Source organism: Protomyctophum bolini, assembly GCF_963924005.1.
Source record: "Protomyctophum bolini genome assembly, chromosome: 12".
In the NCBI taxonomy this organism is placed as follows: Eukaryota; Metazoa; Chordata; class Actinopteri; order Myctophiformes; family Myctophidae; genus Protomyctophum; species Protomyctophum bolini.
Genome location: NC_137873.1, coordinates 26,733,965 through 26,761,957, shown reverse-complemented (window position 1 = coordinate 26,761,957; position 27,993 = coordinate 26,733,965). Strand labels below are relative to the sequence as shown.

Here is a 27,993-nt window from a genome sequence, read left to right as displayed (position 1 = left end):
TCGCAGTATTTGCCAGCATCCACCTTGTGTTTGATGTGGTCACTCAAATAGAGCAGGCATGTGTCAGTGGAGTGGGATGTTCTGAAGCCGGATTGAAATTTGTACATACATTTTTTATACTTTTCATCCTGTTCATAGACAATTTTTTCCATCACTTTCGAGATGGAGCTAAGAATAGAAATAGGGCGGTAGTTGCCGGGGTCTAATTTGCTCCTTTTCTTGTGCAGGGGGGTTACTTTGGCCAGTTTGAAATCTTGGGGGACCTGTCCCTGTTTGATGGAGAGGTTTATTATGTGGGTGATGCTTGGAGCTATAGATATGGCCGTGTGGGGGTGTGGGGGTGTTTGTGTGTGTGTGTGTGTGTGTGTGTGTGTGTGTGTGTGTGTGGGGGGGGGGGGGGGTCGTCAGGATGGGGGTTTTGCGTCAGTTGCATTTGCAGTTGCATCTTATCAGCATCTTATCAATTTGTGTATGTGACCATTTACAGAAGTAGCCTGTGAGTGCTGATTTGATTGATTGATTGGAAGCTTTAACAGATTGGAGAATTACAGTACATTTCAAGCACAACTCAATGCAAAACTGTTAACTGTGGACGACACCATAAAGCATTACACTTGTTTACAATAGGGTCCACCATGTTCAATTCATCATAACCTTTAGAGACGTACTAATCTGGCTGATAAAGTATAGTTATAGCTACAATAACTGTATTTTCTGGGAACAAGTGAAAAAACATACTGTTGCTGATATTTTTCCTTCTCTACATATTTTCACATCTCTACATCTACTAAATACATTATTGTCCCTGATTATCATACAGGTTCTAAATCGGAAGAAATGAAAGTCAAACTCATGTTAAACTTAAGAATGTAATCAAACTGACAAATGTTTTGCTCAGTGAACAATACTGTGTAGGTTGTGACAACAATACCAACATACTGTAGGCCTATTATTAGTAATGATGTCAGTTGTCTTGAAGCCTAATCGGCTTACTCAGCTGTAAAAGTTTTTTGAGAAAGATGATGAACTAAAAGTACAGCCAAAGGTTGCGCTGTCCCGTTTCAAGGTGTGTTTTACTTACAGCATGTGATTGCGGTCGGGTGGAAACTGGATACCAAGCATTGCGACAAGTTCATTGTGAGCTTGTACATCTGCTATTTTCGCTACTTTTGTGAGACACTCCTAAGATCAAGTAGGGCATTAATTGATGAGAAAAGTTGAAATATAGACATGGAAGGTTTCTATCTGACGAGATGATAAGCTGAAAGAAAATGGCTCCATTGCAATGGTTACTGATGTGACAGGAAATATAAGCCTTCAGACGAATCAGGTTATGGACAGAGTGATTCTAATTCTATCAATAAGCTAAGATAAGATAAGTACCGTATGTGTTTTTTATATTTAAAATATATATCATCAAATCAATGCGAAAAAATAATAATCAAATTGAGTTTTAATCGATTGCTATATGATTATCCACTTAAGCCCTATTTTAGACTTTGCTGTACCACAGTTTTATAGCTGATCTACAAGCTCTCAATGCATCACATCATGATGCGTTATGAGCTTGTAGATTTGCTATTGCCAGTTTTGTTTTATTGATAACCTTAACGAAATTGATTTATTTTAATCGATTAAATCAAATCAAAGTTTGACTAACTGTTGCACCCTTAGTGTCGTCCATAATTATAATAATAATAAGTGAGCTCCTGTGTCCTTGGCTGGTAGTGGTACCATAATTATGTGTGTCCGATAAATAAGGACATTTTCCATTCAGGTGCAGAGTGTCAACCAGGGAATAAAATTAGCACCTGCCAGGCGCCAAATGTGGGTAAATTTAGTATTTGGCGAATAAAACCTTGATTCTGTCAATCCTGTGAGACAGATTTTTTGGCTCATTGATGTAAGTTGTAACATCGGACAGGCTGTGAGTCACTCTTTATCTTATCTTCAACAGCTCACACCGTGTCATTAAAGGGGGTCTAATTATGCTGTTGCGTTTTTATTTTGGGAATCCATCCTCTAGGTACAGTAGATAATATTATTATTCATCATACATTATATACTATAGCCTATAGACTAATTCAGAAACGGGTATCATGGTCGCAGCTTACGTATTTCCTGTAGGCGGACTTGAGTAATGGTTGAGACGAAGCAGTGAAAGGTCCTGAAAGATACATAACGTCAGTCTTACCTAATACCCAATCTTTTTGTTTTATGAACACAAGGCTGCTATACTTTATACTTCATACTAATAAGCATGTAAAGTATGAGGGGAAAGATTGAATGAACTGCCAAACACTCTTGACTGACATGCATGACTCATCATCCAGAATTAGAAACCCAAACCAAAATCTTTAAAAAAGTCAATATCTAGAGAGCATACTATGGACCTGCTCATTATAACAGAGGAAGTTTGTCATCCTGTTACCAGTGTTGTGTCATTGACTGACTCTTGAGTTTGGCACACATGAACAACTTGGATGTTATAACGAGAGACATGTTCTTAACCCATTTTGACCTCCGATCATATTCTAAAAATGTCTTCTATATCCTGACAGTTTTCTGAAAAAGCTGATTTTTCAAAAATAGCAGATCTACAAGCTCATAGCGCGCCACTCGGTGGCACGCTATGAGCTTGTAGATCAGCTATTTTTCAATAGCTAAAGCATAGCATAATGCTAACACCAAAAGGGGTTCCAGCCCAAAATGGTACATCATTCACATCCCTGTTGGGTGGTGTTGTGTATTTGTTCCATAAATGAACCACGCCAACAGTCTAAATTAAACTCAGTTGTTGTTTCCCCTAAACGAGAGAACAACACTATAGTTGCTTGACCAACAGGACATGTACGTCGACGAACAGACACATAGGCACCCCCACAGCTGGCATTCTATATGGTAAATGGCTATTCATTGATCTAGCATGCAGGAAGTGAGCAAATGGCCAGATGTCCTAATGTGCTTCCTTAGTGACCACACCTATTATGGAGATATGTTTGACAACTTGGTTTAGGGGGGTTGAGAATGAGAACCTGAGGCCTTCCCTTTGTTGTGTCTGCTGTTAGCCTACAGTATATAAGAAGTCAAAACTGTCAGCATTTTGTGTTGTACGGTCGGGAGCCGAGGGGCTGGACCATGGTGGCTGATGCTGTCTCTCTCTCTCTCTGTACTCTGTACTCTGATAAATGAAATGGAACTCTGAACTCTGAAAGATCTGCCTCTGCCTGTCTGCTGCTTCAGAACTTCTTCTCCGTTTTGCCTAAGTATTTTGAGTCTTTATGCTGTGGAGAGAATGCACTCTCCCTGTCCCTGGTTAAAATATACCACAGTGGAAACTAGAAAAAGTGCCCCTCGGGACACAGGTCTCCACCAGGGCAGGTCAGGTTGTGGCCTCCTGGTGGCGCTATAATAAGCCAATGTGAAAAGGGTGCCATTTCTTCTTATGCCTTGGATGGCAATTGGATGATTTGAGGCATTTTGTTAAAAAATCCACCTGTTGGTGGCGCTATAACAGGCCAATGTGTAATATAAAGAAATATGTTCTACAAAAGTCAGCCTCCTGGTGGCGCTATAACAGGCCGTTCTGGAAAATTTGGGGCAGAGGTTCATCGTTGGCATCTAGGGAGTGTGTGTGCAAAGGATAGAGATGCTCCGATAATCGGCCAGCGATCGGTGATCGGCCATATCGGCCAATATTCACTCTGATCGGTAATCGCTAATCGGCATTTACACAATCTGTGATCAGCAATTTACCTGGTCTACCTTTAACTGGTCTTTTACACCATTTAAGTGGTATAAATGTCAATCAGATATATAGTATAACATCATTTTGAGATTAGCTGGTAACAGACGGAGTGCAAAACATACTCTCTCCCCATGCCTTCAGCCTGGACAACAAAACGAGGGAAATGGGATGCAAAACAATAACCAGTGTTTTTAATGCCTCCAATGTAGTTATTGTTTAGTCAAAGCTCTTGTTAATACCTTTTTTGTTTTGTTTCTTTAAATATTTATTACACCTACAGACACTGCACTTAAAGGAGTATTTCACCCAAAAAACTACTTATTTTCTATCAATTACGCACCCCATGAAGCCATGAAACCATTGTTTTTGTAGCATTGCTAAGCCAATAATTTGATGGCAAATAAAATCTTATACAGTAATATTGAGCATTGATGTGTGAAAAAAGTTTAAATATGGACCTACAATAATATGCACTGTTGATAGATAATACATTATCCTGATACTCACTGTTGACACTGTTGTCAGCTACATAAGCATATCTATTCATATTCACTGTTGGTAGATTTATTCATTGGTGATATAGGCCCTACTATACTTTTATATATAAATATAAAGTGGTTTTATTTTTATATATATATATATATATATATATATATATATATATATATATATATATATATATATAAATAAAAAAGGGATTATAGTTGTAGTTAAGCTGTAAACAAACATGGATCCACCAGTTTAAAAACAATAAGTCTCTCAACTCGGAACATTTTGTTCTATTTACAAGAGTGCACATTTTATTCATAATAAAATAGAAAACATTTCAAAAGTAAATACTTTCTACATTTATAAATGTCCTTCACCTTCATTCAGCAGAATGTATAACACAGAAAATGCAGCTGACAAGCCATACAGTGATTATTTTATGTATTGACTGCATGTCTGTTTGCTTTTAGCAAATTACTGTAGCTTTGCCTGAATTGCTACTAAATTGTAAGCAATCAGGTAATGTGTTTGGGAGATGGTGACAATTATCCTCAGTGGCTGTGAAAATAACAGTGATTTCTAATGGATATGGTTGAAAATAAACGCATATGGAATGATTATTATGCAAATCACCAGCTTAGGGTGACCATATTTTCCAACCCTCCAAAATGAGAACCTTAAAATGAACTGCACATTCATGCACACCGCACCATACTGTAGGTCTTTTCATCAGGATGTGGGCAATTATTTTAGCACAGCACATCGGTTACTGTGCCTTTAAACCCAAAACAGGGACAATCCCGAACAAACCTGGACTTTATTTTTTCATTTTAAATACACCCATTGTCTGCTGTGAACTGTATGCACAAGCTTTTTGTTTTCCGATTATCAATACGAGACAAACATTTCAATGATTTGTTACTTACAGTTTATGCTTCTGCTTATGCATCCTCTCTGCTCTGTGTAGCCGAAAATCCAATCCTCTGTGAAGTGGTGTAAACGAGCAAACAATGCTGTTAAATGAAATACTAAAACTATGAAATTATATTTGTTGCTTTCTTCTTTAGGAAAAGCAAACAAATGTAACTCCCCTAACTTCCCCTCACAACTGAAATAGCAGTCTGAGAGACTTACTTAAAATCTTCCAAATTCTTGAACAGAGCAGTCAACCAACTTCAGAGTGGGTGAATGGGCATGTAATTCTTGGGTATGACACTGCTAGTCCAAGCCTTTTTGGGCCCTAAGCTGAGTTTGATTTCCCCCTGAGCTTTCTCCAAACTGATGGTGAGCGAGATGGACAGCAGGATGGAGCGAGAGCTGTTCGTTAAGTAGATTTTTTATTTTTTTCATTCAACCTTTGGCATTCATTTCAGAAAATGATTCCGATGGGGATGGCATTTCATCTAGGTTCAAATAGGCTACTGAATATGTAACACTCTTCGTGGTGCCAGCTGCCAGGTAAACCTATAGCCTAAGCCTTTATGGACAGTAGTGTGCATGACACAGTCTCCTGTCTCCAAGCTACCTGCCAGATTTGTTAAAGCACTTCCCTCTTGTTTGTCCCCTCCCCCTTAACCATGCTCCGTTTTAAGGGACATTTTCCTGCTCAAAATTACTTATACTGTATCTGCATTTAATTGGAAGTGCACTTCCAATGATGTGTCCATTGCAGCTTTTACATGATCCAAGCATTATGCAAAGCCAGAAAATATGAGATTCTGGTCATTTCAGTATTACCAAGGCAACATGTAGGTACATCTGGGGGTAACAAGATGACTCGCCCCGTTTCTGTTTTCCTCCCAGAATTTTCCCCAGTGAGGGGTGGGAGAGGCTGGACAGCAGACTTTGAAATTCTCTAACTATAAACTTTCATGACAGCAGACAGCCTAAGTACAAATATAATTTATGAAAAGCTACTACATTGAAGTCTGTTCACAGAAGTTGTTGTAGGCTATGTGGGGATTATCTGACGAGGTACCATTTGAGTGTGCAAAACCTTACATATACTAAATAATACTAAATTGTTTATAGGGTCAATATAAGTAAAATAATATAGCCTTTCTACAGGAGTATCTTTTTATATTTTTCCAAAAAGAATACAAACAGCCAATAGCATATTACAAAGTTATCCCCCTCACTGGTGACAATTCCGGGAGGAAAAACGGGCAAGCACCGGGGCGAGTCATCCGGTATTCCATCTGGGATGGACATGTGCAGGACAGTGACAGGTCCATTCAGATGTTCATACCATGTCTGAACTCTACATTCAACATCTATGTTCTCAGTCCTCAGGATTGTCTCCCTGACAACACTGTATCTGTTCAGAAATTTTTTTTAGGGACATCAATTTTAGACACTGCTTTATTCTTTAGGCCAAAATATTCACTGGTTTGACCCAAGTTCACGCATTTAAATTTCATTAAATACTACTCTGTTTGGACAATGCAACTTACTTTTTGTGCAGCGACATTATTTAAAGGCACAAATAATGAGTGACCATAAAAAGCCCTACAACCAAATATAACATGGTAACCATATCAATTTAGCCTTAATGTCTGACTAGTGACTGTACCTGGTGCTGTTTACATCTATCTATAAATTCACCACGTCTCTGTACATCTATGTGTACGTACATGTGTAGGCCTATGTCTGTAATCCACGTAACTCAAGAACCGTTAGCCCCACCGGTTTCAAATTCGACACGCGCGTTCCACAACACCACACCGCACGGGCACAGTGCTGTGCCCAGTGTCGGGTCGGTCGGATATACCGTTGTCCAGAACCAGCACAAAAGCCTCTGCCCGGGCTCTGGACAGGGCAGAGGTTCTGGACATCTCCATATATGGAGCTGGCCTGTTCTGACCTCACAATAATGTTCTGACATCTGCATATACTCCGTATTTGGACATGCCTGACAAATAACTCCATATATGGGCATAAAAGGGACACAGACATAATAACTGGGTGGGGCATGCTTTTCCAACTTGCATCGTTCCAAGTAGTTTCTGATTAATAAAGAATTCAATCAATCCAAAAACCTAGAGATTGTGCCTGCCCCATTAGTCCATCCATAGGCTTCTCAGCGCTTCTGTCTCTCCACTGACTCACATGCGATGTGACTCTTCTTTAATTAAATGGACAGAATGAGTCCCTCTGCAATGAGCTACTGTAAGCAGAGGGACAGCAACAGAAATCAAATGTATTTGATAACGGATATGTGCAGCCTAAATAAATAAGAGACGAGCTAGCTGTGAAAGTTTAATATCTTGTTACTTGAGGACATTTTCTTCCATTTTTGGTTTGATACTGGTTTGACGCAATAAACGACCTCTGCATCCACGGGATGCACTACTGTACTACTGTTTTTTATTCTAGTTTATTTTGCTAGCTTTAGTTATAATAATCATTTCTTCTGTTTTCTACATGAAAATAAACACATTATAACCATATACAATGAAATGGGAGTTAAATGCTGCAATTTGTAAAAATGGCAAAATATGACTCATAAAATGTCCCTGGGACTCATCTAAAAGACCATCCCTGGATCCCGGGACTCATTACATTGAAAACCTATTTACATCACTGCTCATACAGTATAATCTTGATGGAAATCATTGCGAACGCAGTGATTGCGAATGCAGTGAGCACTTACTATGAGACCTAGCAGATCATTGCGAACGCAGTGAGCACTTACTACCAGTAAGACGCGCAAACGCGGGAAGCGAACGCAGCTGAGACCCTGCAGATCATGTCTGTCTGTCTGTCTGTGTGTCTGTCCCGCTGTTACTGTATAATGTGGACCTGGCCCCTTTTGTGCCCATATATGGAGCTGAGTGATTGCTGATGCAACACACTCCATATTTGGACGTATAGTGGGACAGACACACACACAGACCGACAGACATGATCTGCTAGGTCTCATTGCGAACGCAGTGATTGCGAACGCAGTGATTGTGAACGCAGTGAGCACTTACTATGAGACCTAGCAGATCATGTCTGTCTGTCCTGCTTTTGTGCCCATATATGGAGCTGAGTGATTTGTGTCACCATGACTCAGCCATAACCATATAAGGAGTCCCCAAAGCAGCTATACGTCCAAAACCCAAATATGTACGAGCTGCGTTCGCTTCCCGCGTTTGCGCGTCTTACTGGTTGCGAACGCAGTGAGCACTTACTATGAGACCTAGCAGATCATGTCTGTCTGTCTGTGTGTGTGTCCGTCTGTCCCGCTATCCAAATATGGAGTGTGTTGCATCAGCAATCACTCAGCTCCATATATGGGCACAAAAGGGGCCAGGTCCACTCAGCTCCATATATGGGCACAAAAGGGGCCAGTGATTTGTTTTTTGTGGACCTGGCCCCTTTTGTGCCCATATATGGAGCTGATTGCGTTCGCGCGTCTTACTCGTAGTAAGTGCTCACTGCGTTCGCAATGAGACCTAGCAGATCATGTCTGTGTGTCTGTCTGTCCCGCTTTTGTGCCCATATATGGAGCTGAGTGATTACGTCACCATGACTCAGCCATAACCATATAAGGAGTCCCCAAAGCAGCTATACGTCCAAAACCCAAATATGTACGAGCTGCGTTCGCTTCCCGCGTTTGCACGTCTTACTGGTGTCTGTCTGTCTGTGTGTGTGTGTGTGTGTGTGTGTGTGTGTGTGTGTGTGTGTGTCCCGCTATACGTCCAAATATGGAGTGTGTTGCATCATGTTCGCAATCACAAACAAATCACTCAGCTCCATATATGGGCACAAAAGGGGCCAGGTCCACATATACAGTAACAGCGGGACAGACAGACAGACATGATCTGCAGGGTCTCAGCTGCGTTCGCTTCCCGGGTTTGCGCGTCTTACTGGTTATATAAGTCTGTTTTACTCTAGTGTTTATAAACATTACCAACATGAACAATTTAACAACATTTTACATGTTTTGAGTAAATTGATGGAAAAACACATTTTTACAAGTTTTTAAACAAATTCAAGATTATTTGACCAATACAAACTGATCACTAGTTCCCAGCATGCATGCTTATTGCTTACTGACTGGCCTCTAATTGGAAATTAATGTTCTGTCTGAAATGTTGCAAGCAGCTTAACAAAGCTTTCCGTAAGAAAGGACCACAATAATCCCCTGGCTTTATTGTGTACAAATACTGTAGCCTACCTACAGGCATAGATGGAGAATCTGAGCAGCAGTGCTTAGTTCGCTATGCCACATTTTGTGATGAAAAGATCAGAGCTGAGCCAGAAGACAAAGTTCTCAAACTACTAGTCAGTCTTCACACCTACTCTCACCTATTGTCATGGAGTGTTAGTCCTGAAGGAAAGAAAAGCTTAGTCATCCGGGAGAGAGTGGGAGTAGAGCTGCTGCTCGTTTACGTGACAAGGAGACAATTGGGGCATTTAGTTTGGATGCCTCCTGGGCGTCTCCCTAGGGAGGTACTCACCGTACCTCCCTAGGGAGGAGGCCTCGGGGGAGACCAAGGACCAGATGGGGGATGTCCACACTGGAGAAGCGGACAAAGATGGATGAATGCATGTTTCTGCATATGCATTTTGTCAATGAAGATGGCAATCAAGTCCATTTCTGCCAAACCGTAGTGTTTATAGAACAAACAGTGATTTTTCCATGACCTTTACACAGCTTATCATGTTTGATAAGTCATAGGAAAGTAAGCATTTGATTCCGTTTAAGAATTTGAAATCAGAGCAACATTGTCTTAAAACTGTGAATCCATATTTTATATCGAGATATTATTCATATTATAAACGTCAAACCTTTTATGACCAAGGAGAGGATAAAATGTAAACAAATGTCAAATTGAACAAAATAAATCAATTAATTGGAAAATGGTCTATATGTATGATATGGCTGAAGCTGTGAATTGACTGACATACAGTACAGTACATTGACACCTGTGTGGTCCTTTTCAAACAAATTCAACCTTTTTCTTCTTCCTCTCTCCCACCGCTCCTCTCCCCTCGTTTCCCTTGCTCCTTCTCTCCTACCCACGGCAGACCGGAAGTTCATCATCGCCAACGCGCGCGTGGAGAACTGCGCCATCATATTCTGTAACGACGCCTTCTGCGGGATGTGCGGCTACACGCGTGCTGAGGTGGTGCAGAAGTCGTGCACCTGCAGCTTCCTGTACGGCCCCCACACTCGCCGGCCGGCCGTGGCCCAGATGGCCAAGGCCCTGCTGGGTTCTGAGGAGAGGAGGGTGGAGATATCCCTGTACACCAAAGACGGTATGGCCTGTTTGACTGCTTTCTGTGGGTGTCGAGAATGATTCGAATGATCCATGTTAGATTTTTTTGTTTTTGTACCATTGTGGAATGCGACGGGAAGTGCAGGGAAAGTATAGTTGACCACATGCAACCCAGATCCTGAGGAATACAATCTGCTGCTATCCTACTGCACCCTGCTATCACAGGGTCAATACAATAACTGGTGAAGTCTCCAGTGATTCCCCATCTCCATCTAATTGAGCTGGTGTTGGTGGTGAGTGGAGTTGGATCTATGATGACCATTAGGTTTGTGAGGGTGGATTTTTTTTTTGCTTCTCTCATTAGATTGGACTTTTCAGGAGATTAGACTCTTCACATGTTTTGTACCATAATCGGGTCCCTGAGGATTGCAAGGCAAACTGACAGAGATGTCTAATTTGTTCTACTTGTAATTCTGACATGTAATTTGTTCCAATTATTGCTGCACTGGATCACCCACCTAACCCCCACCCTGCCATACCCCCACTCTGACTCACCTAGATCAGGCCAACACCCAAGATGCATCTGGAAGGCTTGTTTACTTATTAAGCAGAATGTATTGAATGATTTAATTCAGATTATTTTAAGGGCATTTTTATTTCTGTGCCAGTTAAGATTGAGATGAACAGGATGAAGGGTTGTTGATGGCTGCAAACTGGCTTTAAACAGAAATAAACCCATATTGATATGCTGAATGCTTGATGACACAGACGGTAGTCCACTGGACAAATAGCAATCTCCTAACCACTCAAACTTTTAGTTATGACTGTAATGATTAATTGAATAATTGATCAGTCGATCAACAGAACATCTCTTCAGACGAGCCTTCCATAGGAACCTCCAGTCATCCCGGTTCTCCATACATATTGCCAGCTCTTTGGTACTTTGCGCTCCTGCATCTTTCTTAAGTACGTCCACGTAAGTTAATGTGGGACGTCCTCGTGACCGGTGCCTGCGTGTCGGTTCCCACAGCACCGACTTGCTGGCTGGCAGTTCTTGATGTCTTTGGCAGTGTCCTTCAGACTTCAGACTGCAGCAGAGTTAGGTCACATTCTCACCAGAGAGCTTTGCTGCGATTAAAACGCATCCTGCTGTGCATTGTCAGAAAGTGTGCTTCGTTTGGCAGGTGTGAAGGCTCATTCGGATCCTAATGCGCAGCAAAGAACCGCATTTTACTCCGAGCAAAAACGGGGGTTTCGCTTCGCTTCCAATCGCACTTGATTACGATTCGGTGCAGGTGTGAATGCAATCCGCAGTAAATAAAGGAAATTAAGCAAACAATGTGGCGGGTGAGGAGCTGAACACAGTTGGAGACGTAGAAGGCATATTTTACGCAGCGCAAAGATGTCCCGTTACCGTGGATAGACATGGTCGAATGAGGAGAGTGGAGACTGAAGCCCTGATCGAAATGAGGACGAGTACATTAATCAATTGCTTAAGAAAACACAAACACTGCAGTGCAGTGTAATAGTATTATAGCCTACAGAATATTCTGTCTGTCTGTGCGTGCCATAAACATGGAGTGCTGTCACTGTGTGGGGACTAGTGGGGAGTAGGAACTTTCATCTCGATAAACTTGTAAACATTTTGCGCTGCTGTCTGTGTTATATCAGTGCGGCTCAGCGCTGTGCCTCCATGCCTTTTAATACTCTATGCTCCATGTCCAATAGAACAGTGCGTGGCTGTGTGCGTATAGTGAGAGAGAGAGAGAAATTGTTACAAATTTACAACTTTTGGATCCTTGTCTTTGTTCCATATTATAAAATGCAAATTACTGTTTTTGACTGATGGATAAACACATATTCCAATCTCAAGTTGTCTGTTCAGACTTGTGATGAGCATTTATCATAATTTTGTATTTTATTGTGTAGAATAACCATCCGAAAAGTAGTCTATACAGTGAGGAGGAAATAGAAATTCATCTATCAGAGGGTCTCTGAGCAGTGAAGATGTGGTGTGAATGGTCAAGCATAGAGATCCTCGAAAAATGGGAAAAGGGCACTCTAAGAATGAGTAAAAATGAAACTAGAATATTGTGCTTCTCAGACTGTACAAATGTATCCATATTGTATATCCACTCATGGATGATAGAATTGATAGATGTATGCGCATATATATATTATCTAGTATTATCTATTAGAAGAGATGGGTGCACTTTCACAACACTTGGTGGGAATGACCAGTGGGCTGCCCCGATGACATGATTATGAAAATGCCAATTGTCTTTGCCTCACAATATCACTCGACAGTTAAGGATTAAGAAGTGCCCTGATATCCCATACTATACGATACTATGAGATCATGAAGTATTGAAGCTAACCAAGATGAGAGCATAAGCATAAAGGAGAGACGTGAATGTCACTGAAGGTAAATCCAGGCATCGGCTTACAGGGAATGGGATACTGCATATATCCACATCTCAATACCGCATTTCCTGATCTTTATTTTGGTCTCTGAGCTACTAGCATGTCACACAGAAATACAGGCACACACACACACACACACACACACACACTTAACCACACATGGATACAGTGCACAGTCTGCAGACACATACACAACCACACAAACATAGGATGAAACAGTGAGCAGATACACAACTTAGCCTTATGGTATTGACTCGCGCACACACGCACACTCACATTTGCGCACACTGTCACGGTAGTAAATCTGGGCAGAGAGGTAATGTACATAAAGCTGAGTTAATCTTCACTGAAATATGAGATGAGAGATGAATGAATATATTGTGTGCGTGTGCCTCTTCAGCAGAAAGTACAGCAGAATTAGTCATGGCAGAGGAGAAATGGAGAGGGGAGAGACATGCATGACTGGACGCAAAGGATGCTTTTTACATTTAATTCTTCTGCTTCCACATTACATTTTTCTACAACCTGTTATTCCTCCATTCTCTCTATTCTCCTTTTTCACGGTCACTGTCTCACTCTCTACCCTCTTGTCTCACTCTCTACCCTCCTATCTCACTCTCTACCCTCCTGTCTAGAGTCCTGTCTCACTCTCTACCCTCCTGTCTCACTCTCTACCCTCCTGTCTAGAGTCCTGTCTCACTCTCTACCCTTCTGTCTCACTCTCTACCCTTCTGTCTAGAGTCCTGTCTCACTCTCTACCCTCCTGTCTCACTCTCTAACCTTCTGTCTCACTCTCTACCCTTCTGTCTAGAGTTGCAGGGAAGAAGTTTCTGCTCACAAAGAGCTGCAGGGAAGACACCTCAAATGCTTGTATGTGTGCCATGGACAAACTTTGGAGCTCAGATCTGAAAAGAATGAGTAACTGCGCTGCTGCAGAGATTTTTGGACCTTGTCCTGTTTGAGTGAAGGCCAGCCATGGGTCTATATTTGGCTAGAATTGAAAGGAGCCAATAATCAGTTTTAGGGGGAACTGCTCAGGACTAAATCCTGTTAAACCGTATCATGGGGTGAGGGTATGGGGGGCTGGCTAATGCCAAGGCTTTGATACTTAATTAGCTTAGGAAAATATTTTGCAGTGGCACTTTCATGGTGCTCTTAATGCGCACTTAAAGAGGGATTGCCCTCCCATATTGGTCCTTGAATATGGGTCACACTGCACATTTCTGGTGTGTCCCCCTGAATGTTTATTATAAAGGAGTATTCCAATGTATTGGAGTACATTTAAATAATGTATGAAGCAGTGGGATGAGACGGGGTGGGGGAGCTGCAGAGGAAAATCATAGAGGAGTATTGCATAGGTTAATGTACTGGATGGTGACTTATAAATAATAAGTAATAATAATAAGTCAAATTGAGGTGCTAGTGCTACAGTAATGCAGTGAACTGGTGTTTATGTATTTGTGGGTAACTAAAGGTATACATTAAATGTACTATTTAGTTTCAGTCTTATTCGGTCTGGTTCCAAGACGGAATTAATTCTTCTCTGAGCTAAAGTTGTTGACTTCCCCCCCCCCTGAGTACAGACCATGTCCCTGTACAACATATTGAATGTACTGGTGACTTTAACAAGTGTAACGTTGGCGGTGGCTCAGGGGTAGAGTGGCTGGATGGCAACCGAAAGGTTGCCAGTTCAAACCCGGGCTCCTCCAGAGTTGGTGTCGAAGTGTCCTTGAGCAAGACCCCTAATTGCTCCTGATGTGCTGGTTGGTTCTTGCATGGTTTCTGCCGCCATCGGTGTATGATTGTGTGTGTGTGTGACTGGGTGAATGTAATGCACAATCTATGGTAAGTGCCTTGGATAAAGGCGCTACTGTAAATGCACCATTTACCATTTTAACATTGAACTGCTAATACCGGTTCAGAACAAGTGTACTAGTCTATGTATTTGCAGGGAACTAAAGGGATAATTGCTCCACTCTTGTTTTAAATTTCTTCATTGGCATAGCCATAGACAGTAGGGAAGCTGAAAGTATAGTAAGATAATGGGAAAGACTTTCTGGAATATCACTATCAAGAAGTTAGTTTTCCCCTGTCTCCTGCAGAAACGTTGCTTTGTCTCAACCCTCCCATATTGGGTTGAGACCTATCTGGGAAAACATAAAAAAGTGTAGAAAAAAGGGAGAAAAAACAGCACCCTCTGCTGTTTGTTTTGGCCTCAGCCCTCCTCTTCGGTGGGGCGCCATATGTTTTCATTCCCACTAACAACAATGTTTACACGTTCTGAATGCCGCTGCCGACAGATTCAGTGGAGCAGCTCGGAATCTGTTCTTGAGAGATTAGTCTCAACCAAAAAAAACGTTGGCTTGTTTCTGCAAACCACAGATTTTATGTTTACTTTCCGAAAACAAAAATGAGTTGCAAATCAATGCTTCATGCAGATGCAAGAGGCCACTGCAGATAGCCTTGAAACCTTGAAATACAAGTTTTTCTTTGCCGATATGGTTGTCTGTCTCCACAAACTTGCAAAGTTGCAGTTTACACAACCAAACTTGGTCAGAAATACAAATGTTTGTTTTGTATTATAATTAGATATTCTTTTCTATTTCTATTGCTTCCATTTACTTCCTAGTACCAACTCTGAGTCTGCTTTCCTACTCTTGCTGTCCTGTGGGTCTGTTGCCATGAATTATGCAAGGAACGGCAGGCACTCTACTGTATGTGTACAGTATGTATGCCTTTGAAGATTGGCTTGTCACATATGACTTTAGTAACTTAATTTCGTCACATGCCACACCTGCTTTCACAGAGAGGCAATCTTAAGGCCAGTTTTGTAGGTAAAAATCCATTTTAATGGATAGAGAAAAGCAGAGTGCCAACAGGATTCTCATATGCTTCAAAACATCATTAACAACAACAAAAAAACGTGATTTTGGGTGCGTCTTTAAAAGTGGTTAGATTGATAGATTTCATTGTACCCGTAGATCGCAGATTACTCTGAAAACGTGCAAAACCTGTCCGTCCATCACGCCTCGTGACACGTCACGCCACCATATATGGCCATCAGTCCATCACGCCTCGTGACACGCTCCATATATGGCCGTCTCCATTTCTGAAGATCACGACACTGACCTCATCAAACCCTGCATAGCCATACATGGAGAAGACTGGTTCATCACTTGTTCTGCATAGTCGGCCAGCAACTCTAAATCTGACCTCAAACCCTAAGATCTCCAGAGCTGACCTGTTCTGACATTCCATCCATATGTTGATCCTCCCCACCAGTCTTTCTTCGATGTCTCCCTTTTGACTGATACCCGTCCATTGAAACTCTAGATGGGCCTGCCCCAAAGTTTTTAGTGCAGCCATTGGCGAAAACTAGAGTTCTCAACAGGACCGAAGATTTATGCCCATCAGACCCTGTACACTCCCTGTACTGCCACCCCTTAGATTTCCATATATGGAGCTGACCTAGTTGGTACTAGGAAGTATGTTGATCTGACCTCATCAAACCCTGTATACTCAAGACACGCTCCATATATGGCCAGTACAGAATTCCTTCTGATCTGACCCCCCCATGCCAAAGCGCCAGCGCTCGCCCAGCAGTATGCCGTCACCCATGCGGATGTGTGCACGCTTCTCGCCCTCAGGCCGGCTTACTGCTTTTTAGTCAGTTAAACTTATATGAACCCTATTGGCGTCATTGCATGTTTGCAATGCATATCCTATGGGTTGAATTGGTCCTCCTAAGTCATAAATCAGCTTCTATACACTGGGACAATGGCAGAAAATAATATTAGTTTATCTAACTATTTCTACCCACTTAATCCCGTTTATGTAACGGTCCATCTATCAGCTCTTCTCATATACAGTAGGATATTAAAGTGTCCATTTTAACATGGACCGCATTGTGACACTTCAGTCCATCCCAGGTCCTGTCACTCACCTCTGTCATTACTCTGTCACTCACGTCTGTCATTATTGTGTGTGCGTGTGTGTGTGTGTGTGTGTGTGTGTGCGTGCGTTCGTTCTTCTCCTGCATTTATTGCTTTAGCCACAGAGTCGGACGCGGGTCAAAGGGTCAGGGGTATACAACATCCACAGATTAAAGATACGGTATCCTGGCTCTCCGGGGCAAAGCGATTACTGATGCAGTATAGCAAGAGAAACGGAAGGTGAACCCATCAGAGAGAGAGAGCTGTTGGGAGTGAGGATTTTTGCTGACTTTAGCACCTCCAGCCTAGCGCCTCAAGCTTGCTTCTGTTTTTCATTACATTTTTTCATAAGGCTTGGAATGAGATTATTAGGTGAAATAGTGCTTATAAAGGTATGGATATAGTGATGATTTTACTGACCATTCATAGATGATCCATGGGTGTCCATGAATCCCAGGGTACAGAGATAGATACATGGGAATCGGGAGACGGAACACTGCTTTTCTAAGCAGGACACGGCAGTGAACCCACAGACGTTTGATTTGAGTGAGTTGAGTTGTGTTGACTGTGACCATCCAACCGTCCAGTCCACAGCAAATGGTGCACCACTAGAGTGATATCAGCAGTGGCTCCAATGTGTTTCATCCATTAATAAGTCCTGAGGCCCATTCTACAAATGCCTTCTAAATCTAAATCTGTATAGTGGGCGTGTCAAGGAACCTCAAATTGATATGTGGCCGGGGACCCCCATCGTAAAATGTTTTGTGCCAGGGACCCCCCAGAATAGAACATTTAAGAACACAAGATTTTTCTAATGTTCGAAAATAGAAGATGTACAAGCCCTTAGCGCAGCACAAAGTGATGCGCTGTGTGAACTTGTATATCTGCTATTTTTGAGAACCACTGTTCTAGAACCACTGTTCTAATAGTTTTCTGAAATAGTATGTTGCTGTATTATATATAGCTCGAATCTAAAATGACACAGAGTTCATTGTAGATGATCCCATATACCTATTACCTAATACTTTCTGATACAGTACATTGTGTGACTTTGGACTCTTCCTTCCTGAGGCCTTGGATTCAAATTATTATCGCAACGGATTGTGTGGCCTTGGTCTTTCCCTAGTGCGACTGATCGAGGGTTGCTACTGGGACGTAAGCCGGGACTTGATCACCCCGGCTGGGTCACCTTAGTGAGGGGTATGAGGTTTCCCAGACCTGAAACCCAGATGACTTTGGGATACATCACTGAGGATATGTCCCAGGTGCATCCATGCGATGTTTTTTAGTTATAGTTATTCTATTTATTTATTCAAATACACCAGAGTAAGGCCAAGTGTGCACAAGGACGGACACATGCACACCGCACAGACGAACAGTCTGGTGAGACGTAGGAGGACACTAGGAAGGAGGCAAACCATAGTCCTAGAGACCTCAGTGCCTGCTATCCCCCAAGAACACACAAGGCAGAGAGAGCTTCCTGTTAGTTCTGGCAGGAGAGAAAGGACAGTGGGCGGGTCCGCGGGGGGGTGCCCTGGGCGCGGCGGCCGCTGGGGTGTGGCCAGCGCTGGTTTGCTGCACCTGGCCGGCAGGTTTCGAACCACAGCCTGTTGGCCGGGTGTGCCCTTCCCTCCCGGTGCTGGTTGCACCTCGGTGATGGCTGCGCGCGGGGCGCCCCTCCGTGGACTTGTCTATAGCTGGGAGCCTGGAGGAGAGGGGCAGTGACTTGACCAATCACTGCTGACCCGCCAACTGGAGAGTGTAGTGGTTGAGGGTTGAAACACTCTAAGAAGGTTGGAGACCACCTGATGACCTCTCTTCCAGGCCAAGACATCCATTACAAATGGATTATATTCGCATCTTTGATGTATTTACAAACTAAACTTATATGTGACAACCAGGTATAGTCTGGTGACCACCGGAGAGACTGGTGACAGCCGGAATATAGACGGCACCCGGGTGAGCAGTATGGGTTAGCGCCCCAGCCTGTGTCCTCCGTGAGGAGGAAGCCCAACAAACCCTCGGTGAGGCCTTTAGAAGGGCCATTATAATCCACCACTCCTGAATGAAGTGCATGGTGCTGGGAGTTTGGTCAACACACAGAGCCTAGTCCTTCCACGTGCCAGAATCTGGTTCTCCCAGTCCTGGCAGAATAGTTCCGGAGCAACGGATTGTGTGGCCTTGGTCTTTCCCTAGTGGGACTGATCGAAGGTTGCTACTGGGACATAAGTCGGGACTTTATCACCCCGGCTGGGTCACCTTAGTGAGGGGTATGATGTTGCCAGACCCGAAACCCAGATGACCTTGGGATACATCACTGAGGATACGTCCCAGGTGCGTCCATGCGATGTTTTTTAGTTATTGTGTGCAGCACTAACCCAAATCATGACAAATACTTGACAGAAACCCTCAAATGGTACTGCATTAACATAAAAACAGGCTTAACAGATGGTTATAATGATCTGCTGAATTGAGTACTGACACAATTTCACACAATTTAGTGTTTTAAAGGAAACATTGTTTAAAAAAAAGCACTAAATAATGGCCCTTAAAACGGAACTATATAAAATAAAACAAAAAATAAAGTATGTATCTTGTCGGGTCTTGATAGCGTAATGGCTGATCTATAAGCTCACAACATGAACTTGCAACGTGCCCTCCACTGTGGAACTACTAGACCAAAATGTTATGTTACATAACATTCTGGTGTAGTAGTTCCACTATAACTTATGTTATAATGTAAACTGTAATAATTATCCATGGTCCACTAATGGGTATCTTTCTGGCCAACTGATATGTACTGTACAGTAAATACTGAGCTGCCACTGGACACCCCACATTGCAATTTGCAGTTTTTCCACTTTTGAATGATCAGTGGCCACTAAAGCGTACACTACAGAGTACTGACACATGATACCTTATCCATACCGTAAACACATTTTGGGTTTTGGTTTCAAATCATTAATGGTTGAATATTCTGGATTGCTCACAATGGTGTTTTGCAGTGTGTAGCTTTAGTTCAATGAAATGTGGATTCTGTCAATTTTGGAATCTATTAAAAGGTCAATATGTTAAATTTGGAATTTCCGTTACAAGCTAATGAAGGCTAGTGAAAGATATTCCCTGCCATTTTGTTCAAATTAAAATGGAATGCATTCTAAACAATTAAGATAAGTTAGGAAAAATGAAAGTGTTTTCTGAAATTCATAAAGCCTGATGATCCAAAGTAGTGGTAAGGTCTTTTTAATATTTTCATAATTCATGTTCTTGGAGTGCTGTCTTTGACTAAAGCAGAACATCCAAGCTTTTGGAAAACGGAGCAAGCAGACTTGTCTTAAATCCAATTATAATCAAAGGTAACAGGAATAATAATATTATGTCTTTGGCAAACAGAGGAAGCTCACCTACGGTAGCTGTCTTAAGTTTAATTAGAATCGAAGGCATCAGGAAGGAAGAGTCCAAAGTCACACTACGTATCAGAAAGTATTAGGTCACATAATATGGACTTTAAGCAACGACTGTTTTCAGGTATTGCTTATGCGCTGGACATGATCAGCAGTGGAAAGAGGAAGGTGCTGGAGCGATCTGTGTTATTCTAAAACCGTTTTAATAAACCTGGTTAATATGACATACCATACACGTATGGTATTAGTGTTATTTCTTCATTCAGAGCATGCCAACACATTACACAGCATAAGAGAGGTGATGAAGCAATTGGTGTAAATGTACACTATGACAGCTAATTTAAATAAACATGGTTATGACATGGCGTTGTACACTACGTGGAAATGTAGGTTCTGCCGTAGTAGAAAGGGCTGTGACGGCAAGCAGGTTTATGTATCGAGCACTGATCCATTTCCGGTTGCCGGAGCAGAATGCCGTTGCTTAAAGTCCCTAATGTATTTTGGAACTGCTACTCTATTATCCCCACTACATATCCAATGTCTGAAGTGGGATCATCTACAATGAACTCTCCAGTCTCCAGTGACACCTACTGTAGCAGCCCCATGCATGACCTGCTCAAATGAAATCAGTTGGATGGAAAAACATCTTGATTTTGGAGCCTGTGTGTGGGTGTGTATATAAAAACTACTTTGATGGGGCCTGCTCCCTTGGGTCGCACAGCAATTACTCTCTCTCGGTCTCTCCCCACGACCCAACGGTTTTCTCACACACACACACACACACACACACACACACACACACACTAAAGTCAAATACCCAAGGGTCTTTATTAGTATAGCTCAGAAATATGTCTCCTTAATTTACTTGACCATTGTGACTTTCAGCTCCCTCATTAATATGCGCACACACACAAAACACACACATAGGGTGTTCGGAACTATTGAGTGTGTTGTAATTAATCTAGTGAATCTCTGTATCAGACAGGTCAACTGAGTGAAAAGGCTTCAGTTACAGTACTGCCCTTCTAGATCGTGACACATACAGTACACACCATCTCTCTCTCTCTCTCTTTCTCTCTCTCTCTTTGTTTCTCTCAAGACAAATGTTTTACTCTCTCACACACACACACACACGCACACACACACACACACACACACACACACACACACACACACACTACACAAAGCACTATTACAAACATTCAGACACACAAATCAGCAAGGTAGATCTCATAGATTGCGCTGAGGTTAAAGGGGAGTTTTTCTGTGACCTCACACTGCCTTAATTAGCCTGAGGCTTTGCCTTATTGATTTATCTCTCCCATTGCGCTCCCCTGTCCCTGTTGTCTTTGGCTTTGTCTGCTGATTTTAATGTACCTCTGAATGTTTGCCAGCTCTGGCTCTGGTCGGTTAAATTGTCAGGTCACAGTAACATATGTGGTCTGCAGACACACACACACAGATGTGTTCCATGATAAAGAAATATAATCTAACGATTTTTGGAATCCACCTGCCACTGTGGCTATAGGGAAGAAAAGGACTCAGTGATGGACAGAACAAAACAATAAAAAAAAATAGATACGATAGAGAATCAAAGTGTTATTTATTGATTGGTTATGGTATTGATCTGCCCAACTTTATTCTACCTCTTTGTCTTTGACAAGTGGGAGTGTCACTGGTCAAGTAAACCACCGTGAGTTTGGGGCCTCTTCTTGCATTCCAAAAGAACTTGATTGATTGTATTGATTGTTCTAAGGATGGCTACAGTTGTGTCAGACGATCTGTCCAAGAGCTTGGGCACAAAGTAAGATATCTCAAAAATGACTCATGGAATGCTCTGTCATCTTGCCATCTCAACTGATTTCAGTTGAGATGTTTAAGACCTGAGACCACATTCAGTTTTCTGAAAAACCTGTTTCTATATCCGTGGTTCTCAAACTATGTTCGGCCGCCGACCCCCATCTGAAAATGTTTTGTATCAGAGACCCCCCAGAAGCAAAGCTATGAGTTAAGAATGTCTGCTGTGAAAGAATATATATTCAAAGATTTGCACACATTTTCACATATCTATTATATAAAATAAATATCTTATTTATTTTCTAAATTATATACAATAAATATCTTATTTTTGAAATAGGTAATCTTTCACTAAATAGGAGCAACTCCTGTCGCAAGTTGATGATGTAATTTGTCCATGTGTGGTCAAACCCTATGGAATATATGGAATGCACATACTAATAAAAAGTACCGGTATTTAAAAATATTCCTTTTATATATATTATATATAATGATATATTATATATATATATATAATATTTTCTTTTATTAGCATATACATTCCATACATTACATAGGGCTAGACCACACATGGGCATATGACATCATCAACCTGTGATGGAAGCAGTCTCTATGGAGTGAAAGATTATCTATTTATAAAATAAATACAAATTTTAAGGTGTTTTTATTTTTTTATTTCAGTTATAGAGGGCAATTATAATGTATTAAGGCATATTTGTCTTATTAGCCAGGGATCCTTTTAATGAATGCTCATCCTGGTCAGCTATATCAGGGTTTCTGATCAACATTCCATCACTTTTACTTTCACACTACAGGAATTCAAGTTGTAAAAAGGAAGTAGATAGTTATAAATTATATAAAATTCCACCCACTCCAGGTGTTTATGGAGGGTGTTGAGTATTACGTTGATTAATGCAGTTAATCCATGTTTGCACCATGTCATGAATGAACAAAACATAATGAATATTACAAGAACCAATGGTTATCACTGTAGTTTAAATGTGTCCTGTCATCAGAAAGTCTGACTTAATCAATTTCAGTGAAGTGTTGAGAACTGAGCAGGGTTGTATCACACAGCTCAGCACTACTTTGGTTTACTGTTTCCACTGAGGTTTGGTTAATCAATACTGCTGTTTCACAGGGAAACAATCACTGATTTTAATGGCCAGGGTGTCCTGTGGGTCAAACCATAGCTGTCCTTTGGGTGGGTTTGCGTGTGTCTGCGCGACTGTGCGTGCGTGCGTTGACTTACAGAAGGTTTGTCGTGAGGTATCTGATCTTTCAGCTCAACGTGTGTGTGTGTGTGTGTGTGTGTGTGTGTGTGTGTGTGTGTGTGTGTGTGTGTGTGTGGCTAGCTAGGTGATTCTACGTTTTGTATGATTGATAGACCTGTGTTTATTGATCAGCCGGTTGTGTGTTTAACTCTGCTAGTAAAGACATCAGTCATCATGTCCTATTCCAGTCAGTCAAACTACTGCAAGCATTTACTGTATTATAATAATAATCAGAAATGAATCAAATATATATGTGTCAGGCCACCCGCTTTGAATGCTGTCAACCCGTAATCACCAATAGGTTACTCATCAAGACCATGCAATGGAGCCAGTATAGGCTCTACTGGCCGAGTGTTACGATGCGACTCAGAAGTAGGACCCAAAATGCAGAACAGACTGGTCAAAGGCAGAGGGATTTATTCACCCATTTATTCAGAACGTTATAGCGTTGGAAAGGAGGGAAACGGGGGCACAAAACTAACATAGGACTGGCTGGACAAAAACAGAAAAAGTACCAGATCTACAAGCTCAAAACTAGCAAAAACACTGTATAGACTTTGGCAGGGTACAACAAAAAGTTACACAGAAAGGCAGGTGGGAAGACACGCAGACAAGCACACAGACAAACAGACAGGCACAAACTGAGACAAACAAACTAACTGACAGACAGTAAAACAGGCAGACAAACATGCAGTCTGACACAACAGGTGGGTAAACGCATTAGGGGGACTAAAGGACTGGGGAGCGGACAAACGCACAAGCATGCTGGCATACAGACCGACATACAAACCGGGAGACAGGTGGACAGACAATCTGGGAGAATAGTCAATGGGCTGGCTGGTGGATCAATCGAACCTCTTGCAGAGGGCCCGGGCATGGAACTCCAGAGCCGAACAGAGGGGGCTGTGGAGAGGCAACAGTCTGTGGAGACTGGAAGCCGAGGGTCAGAGACCCGGGGCAGACGGGAAAACAGCAGGCTGGGAAACAGGAGGAGGGGGGGGGCTAGGTTCAGACTGATGGTCAGGGACGGAGACAGACATCTGGCGTGTGATAGGTGGCAATTCAGAATGTTCTGGAAGGGTGTCCGCAAAGAAGGCTGACCGGGCCTCAGGCAGGCTGTCTGCTGACGAGAGCGCAGGTAGCAGCAGAGGAGCATCTGTAGCACTAGACGGCAGCACAGCCTCAGTAGTGCTGAGCTGCGGCGGCGGAGGCTCTGCGGCACGGAGCTGCGGCGACGGCATCAGGGCATCGTGTGCCAGGGGCACTTTGGCGTCGCAGTGTAAGTCTGCATCGCTGGGCGGCGGTGGCCGCGTCTCGGCAGCGCTGGGTGGCGGTGGTGGCTGCGTCTGGGCGTCGGTGGTCGACGGTGGCCGCATCTGGGCGGCGCTGTGCGCCAGCGGTGTCCACGTCTCGGTGTCGCTGGGTGGAATAGACGGGGATCTTGACCCTGCTCTGGAAATAGCTGAGCAGGTCCATCATGGGCTGGATCTTCTCAGGAGCAGGATGGGAGCATGCTGGTTGCAAGCTCATGATACCAAGCCTGACAGAGTGAGGAGCAGGCTGGGGAGCAGGTGTAACTGAGGTGGAGTGACGAAAGTCCTTTAGCCTCTCACGGACGATGTTAATGTGAGGTACAAAGTGGCTCACCCATGGCCGCTCCTGGAACCATTGCTGCTGGGTCGAAATCCTTTTTTCAAATTCAGCACACTGATCGGGAGCTGGAAAAGTCTCTGTTCTGCTGGGTCCATTTTTTGGCTTGAGTATACTGTTACGATGTGACTCAGAAGTAGGACCCAAAATGCAGAACAGACTGGTCAAAGGCAGGAGGTCAAATGCAGAGGGATTTATTCACCCAAAACTCAGGATAAGGTAGTAAATCTACAAAGTAACTAGTAAAAGGTAGCAAGTAGCCTATGATATTTTGATCCGAGATGTAGTGGAGTAGAAGTAAAAGTATTGGAAATTGGAAATACTCAAGTAAAGTACAAATACCTCAAAATTGTACTTGATTACAGTAGTATTTTTCAGGAGCGCACGCACATGCATCGATTAAAAACAACCCTTAAGTTCACACCTCAACAGTGTTTACAAAGGCTTAGAGATGCATATCAATTGTCCATTGTGTGACCTGTATGTGACCTGTGGTATACTGCAGGCGTTAAGCGGCATGCGTGTGACTTCTTCAAAATGGCGTCCCACGACTGACCAGAGATGGATTCACCAATGCAACACTGTGGCCCCTTTTCCACCGGTTGGTTCTGTTCTTTTTGGTTCTTAGTCCATGAGCCAGAGCTCCAAAAATTGGAACATTAATTATGAATTGAGTGGGCAAAACCATACCTATATTAGATTGTTATCAGCACGAAACTTCCCCTATTGAGTACTTACACGAAGACAACGATTTATTGTAGTGATGCACCGAATATTCGGCCACAGAAAAAATGTGGCAGCAAATGGCTAAAAATGCATTTTCGGCCTATTCGGTTTCGGCCCAAATAGGCAGAAAATATATCACTGAATAGTGTATGCAATTAATGCATTCAAAAGAGCAGAATAAATGTTTTATGGATCCATAACAGTGATTATTATTTAAGTTAAGTTTTGCCATAACCATTTATTTTGCCATAAATCAGGTAGCTTTAAGGTACGGCCATGACGGCAATGGAAGGAAGAAATATGTATAATATTAATCATATTCGGATATTCGGTTTTCGGCCAACTGTTTCCTATATTCGGTATTCGGTTTCGGCCAAGAATTCCCCTTTCGGTGCATCCCTAATTTATTGTATTACAAATTTTACAAAATGTAATATGCAAATGAGGCATTATGTAGGAAAATATGCAAAATAATCGAAATATGAAAAAGCTACTACTGTGGAAGGGTTATCATGTAATGATCTACTTGTATTGATCCTATAAACAATTACTTGCGCAAGCAGAGCGCGCAAGTAATGTTTTCGCTTGGTCTCTTCGAAGTGAAGCCAAGTTTTCTTCAACGGTGAATCTGTGCCTGGTTTGCTGGGACTAGTTACAACATTACGTCATCCTTGAGAGAGTACATGGTGTGTATATGACGTAATGTTACAAGTTACAAGTTACAAGTTACAACATTACGTCATATACACACCATGTACTCTCTCAAGGATGACGTAATGTTGTAACTAGTCCCAGCAAACCAGGCACAGATTTACCGTTGAAGAAAACTTGTCTTCACTTTTTGGAACCAAGTAACCACAGTATACTGCTAATCAAATTACAACTACATACTCTGTATGTAGTTGTAACTAGAACAACTACATACAGTCTGTGCCTGGTTTGCTGGGACTAGTTACAAGTTACAAGTTACAACATTACGTCCTATACACACCATGTACTCTGGTCCCAGTTCACAACGATGACGTAATGTTGTAACTGGTCCCAGCAAACCAGGCACAAACCTACGGTTGAAAAAAACTTGGCTTCACTTTTTGGAACCAAGTAACCACAGTATACTGCTAATCAAATTACAAATTAAAACAATTGACAATTTACAATAAGTAATAAAATAATTATACTGTATAATATATTTTAATTCAGTTTATATACCTTTTTTTTTCATCACATATCAATGATTCATTTTTCTGTAAAAAAGTAGTTAGGTAGCAAATAGTTACACGTAATGATTATACATTTCAAACGTTCCTTCACAGAGATACTGAGATGCGGTCGAAAGTACTTGCGCGCTCTGCTTGCGCACTAGTAGGCCATTTATGGCCTACTAGTGTGCAACAAGCAAGTATGCACTCGGCAGAGTGCAGTTCTAGTTTAATATAGGTCTAGTTTTTCCCACCAATTTTGGAGCTCTGGCGAACCAAACCAACCGGTGGAAAGGGGGTCTGTGTGGGTCAATCCATTTGGTGCCATTTGTAGTCTCTCAGTTACAGTCCTGTAGGAATCGTTAAAGGAAACCATTGAAGAACCGGAATCGTTAAAATCCTAAAGGATCCCAACTCTAGTCAGTACTATGACATCAGGATCAGGGATCCATATATGGGCATTTGTGGATTTAGAGACATTGTTATAGATCCGCTGACACTGAGGGAGGGTGATGGGGAGGGGGGGGGGGGGGCACTGCACTCCCTCAATGAGATTTCTTCTATTTTGGGGGGCGCTAGCCCCTCCTATATACAGGTTTGTTGTTCCTTAAACAAACATTAAAAACGCCATTGACATGGACAGAGTTTAATGTTTGTTTTGGCCATATTTGTTTTGTCTGATAATTGCGTCATAAAAGATGTATAGCACCCTGAGTCACACTGGTGTGATTTCTTTCTATAAAGGAGGGTTTCCCTGTCGCCAACCTATTCGAAATGTACAAAAATAGAAGATCTACAAGTGTACAAGCTTGTAGATCAGCTATTGTTGCTAATCATCATATTATAACTTATAAGTATTTAGGGCTTAAGTGGTTGTGGGCCTGTAAGCCTTTAGAGATTGCAGCGCAGATGAAAGGCTATACGAATAAACTTGCCGTGACTTGACCCCATCGGTCCCTATCTTACGATTCACTTCTCAAAACTGGTTTAGTATGGGAATGCGACTCTTCAGATGCAACCTGATACAGGTTCTAAAAAGGATGCGGTGAGGAATGACAGGAAAGCAGAGAAGTAAGACGAGAGGCTGAAAGAGAAATAGAAGGGCAGAGCAAGGGGGATTAGGGCAATCACGCAGGCAATC

The 27,993-nt window shown here is 42.2% G+C and overlaps 1 protein-coding gene across 1 annotated transcript in view; it reads left to right on the top strand.

Annotated features, from left to right (window-relative positions):
• Positions 1–27,993, top strand: part of LOC308326188 (voltage-gated inwardly rectifying potassium channel KCNH6-like) — a gene marked incomplete at both ends in the record, with an annotated part of 77,568 nt that overhangs the window by 2,379 nt on the left and 47,196 nt on the right. The window contains one exon of the mRNA XM_080778996.1: positions 10,256–10,486. Within this exon, the coding sequence (XP_080635122.1) occupies positions 10,256–10,486 (231 nt within the window). The remainder of the gene's footprint in view (positions 1–10,255; positions 10,487–27,993) is intronic.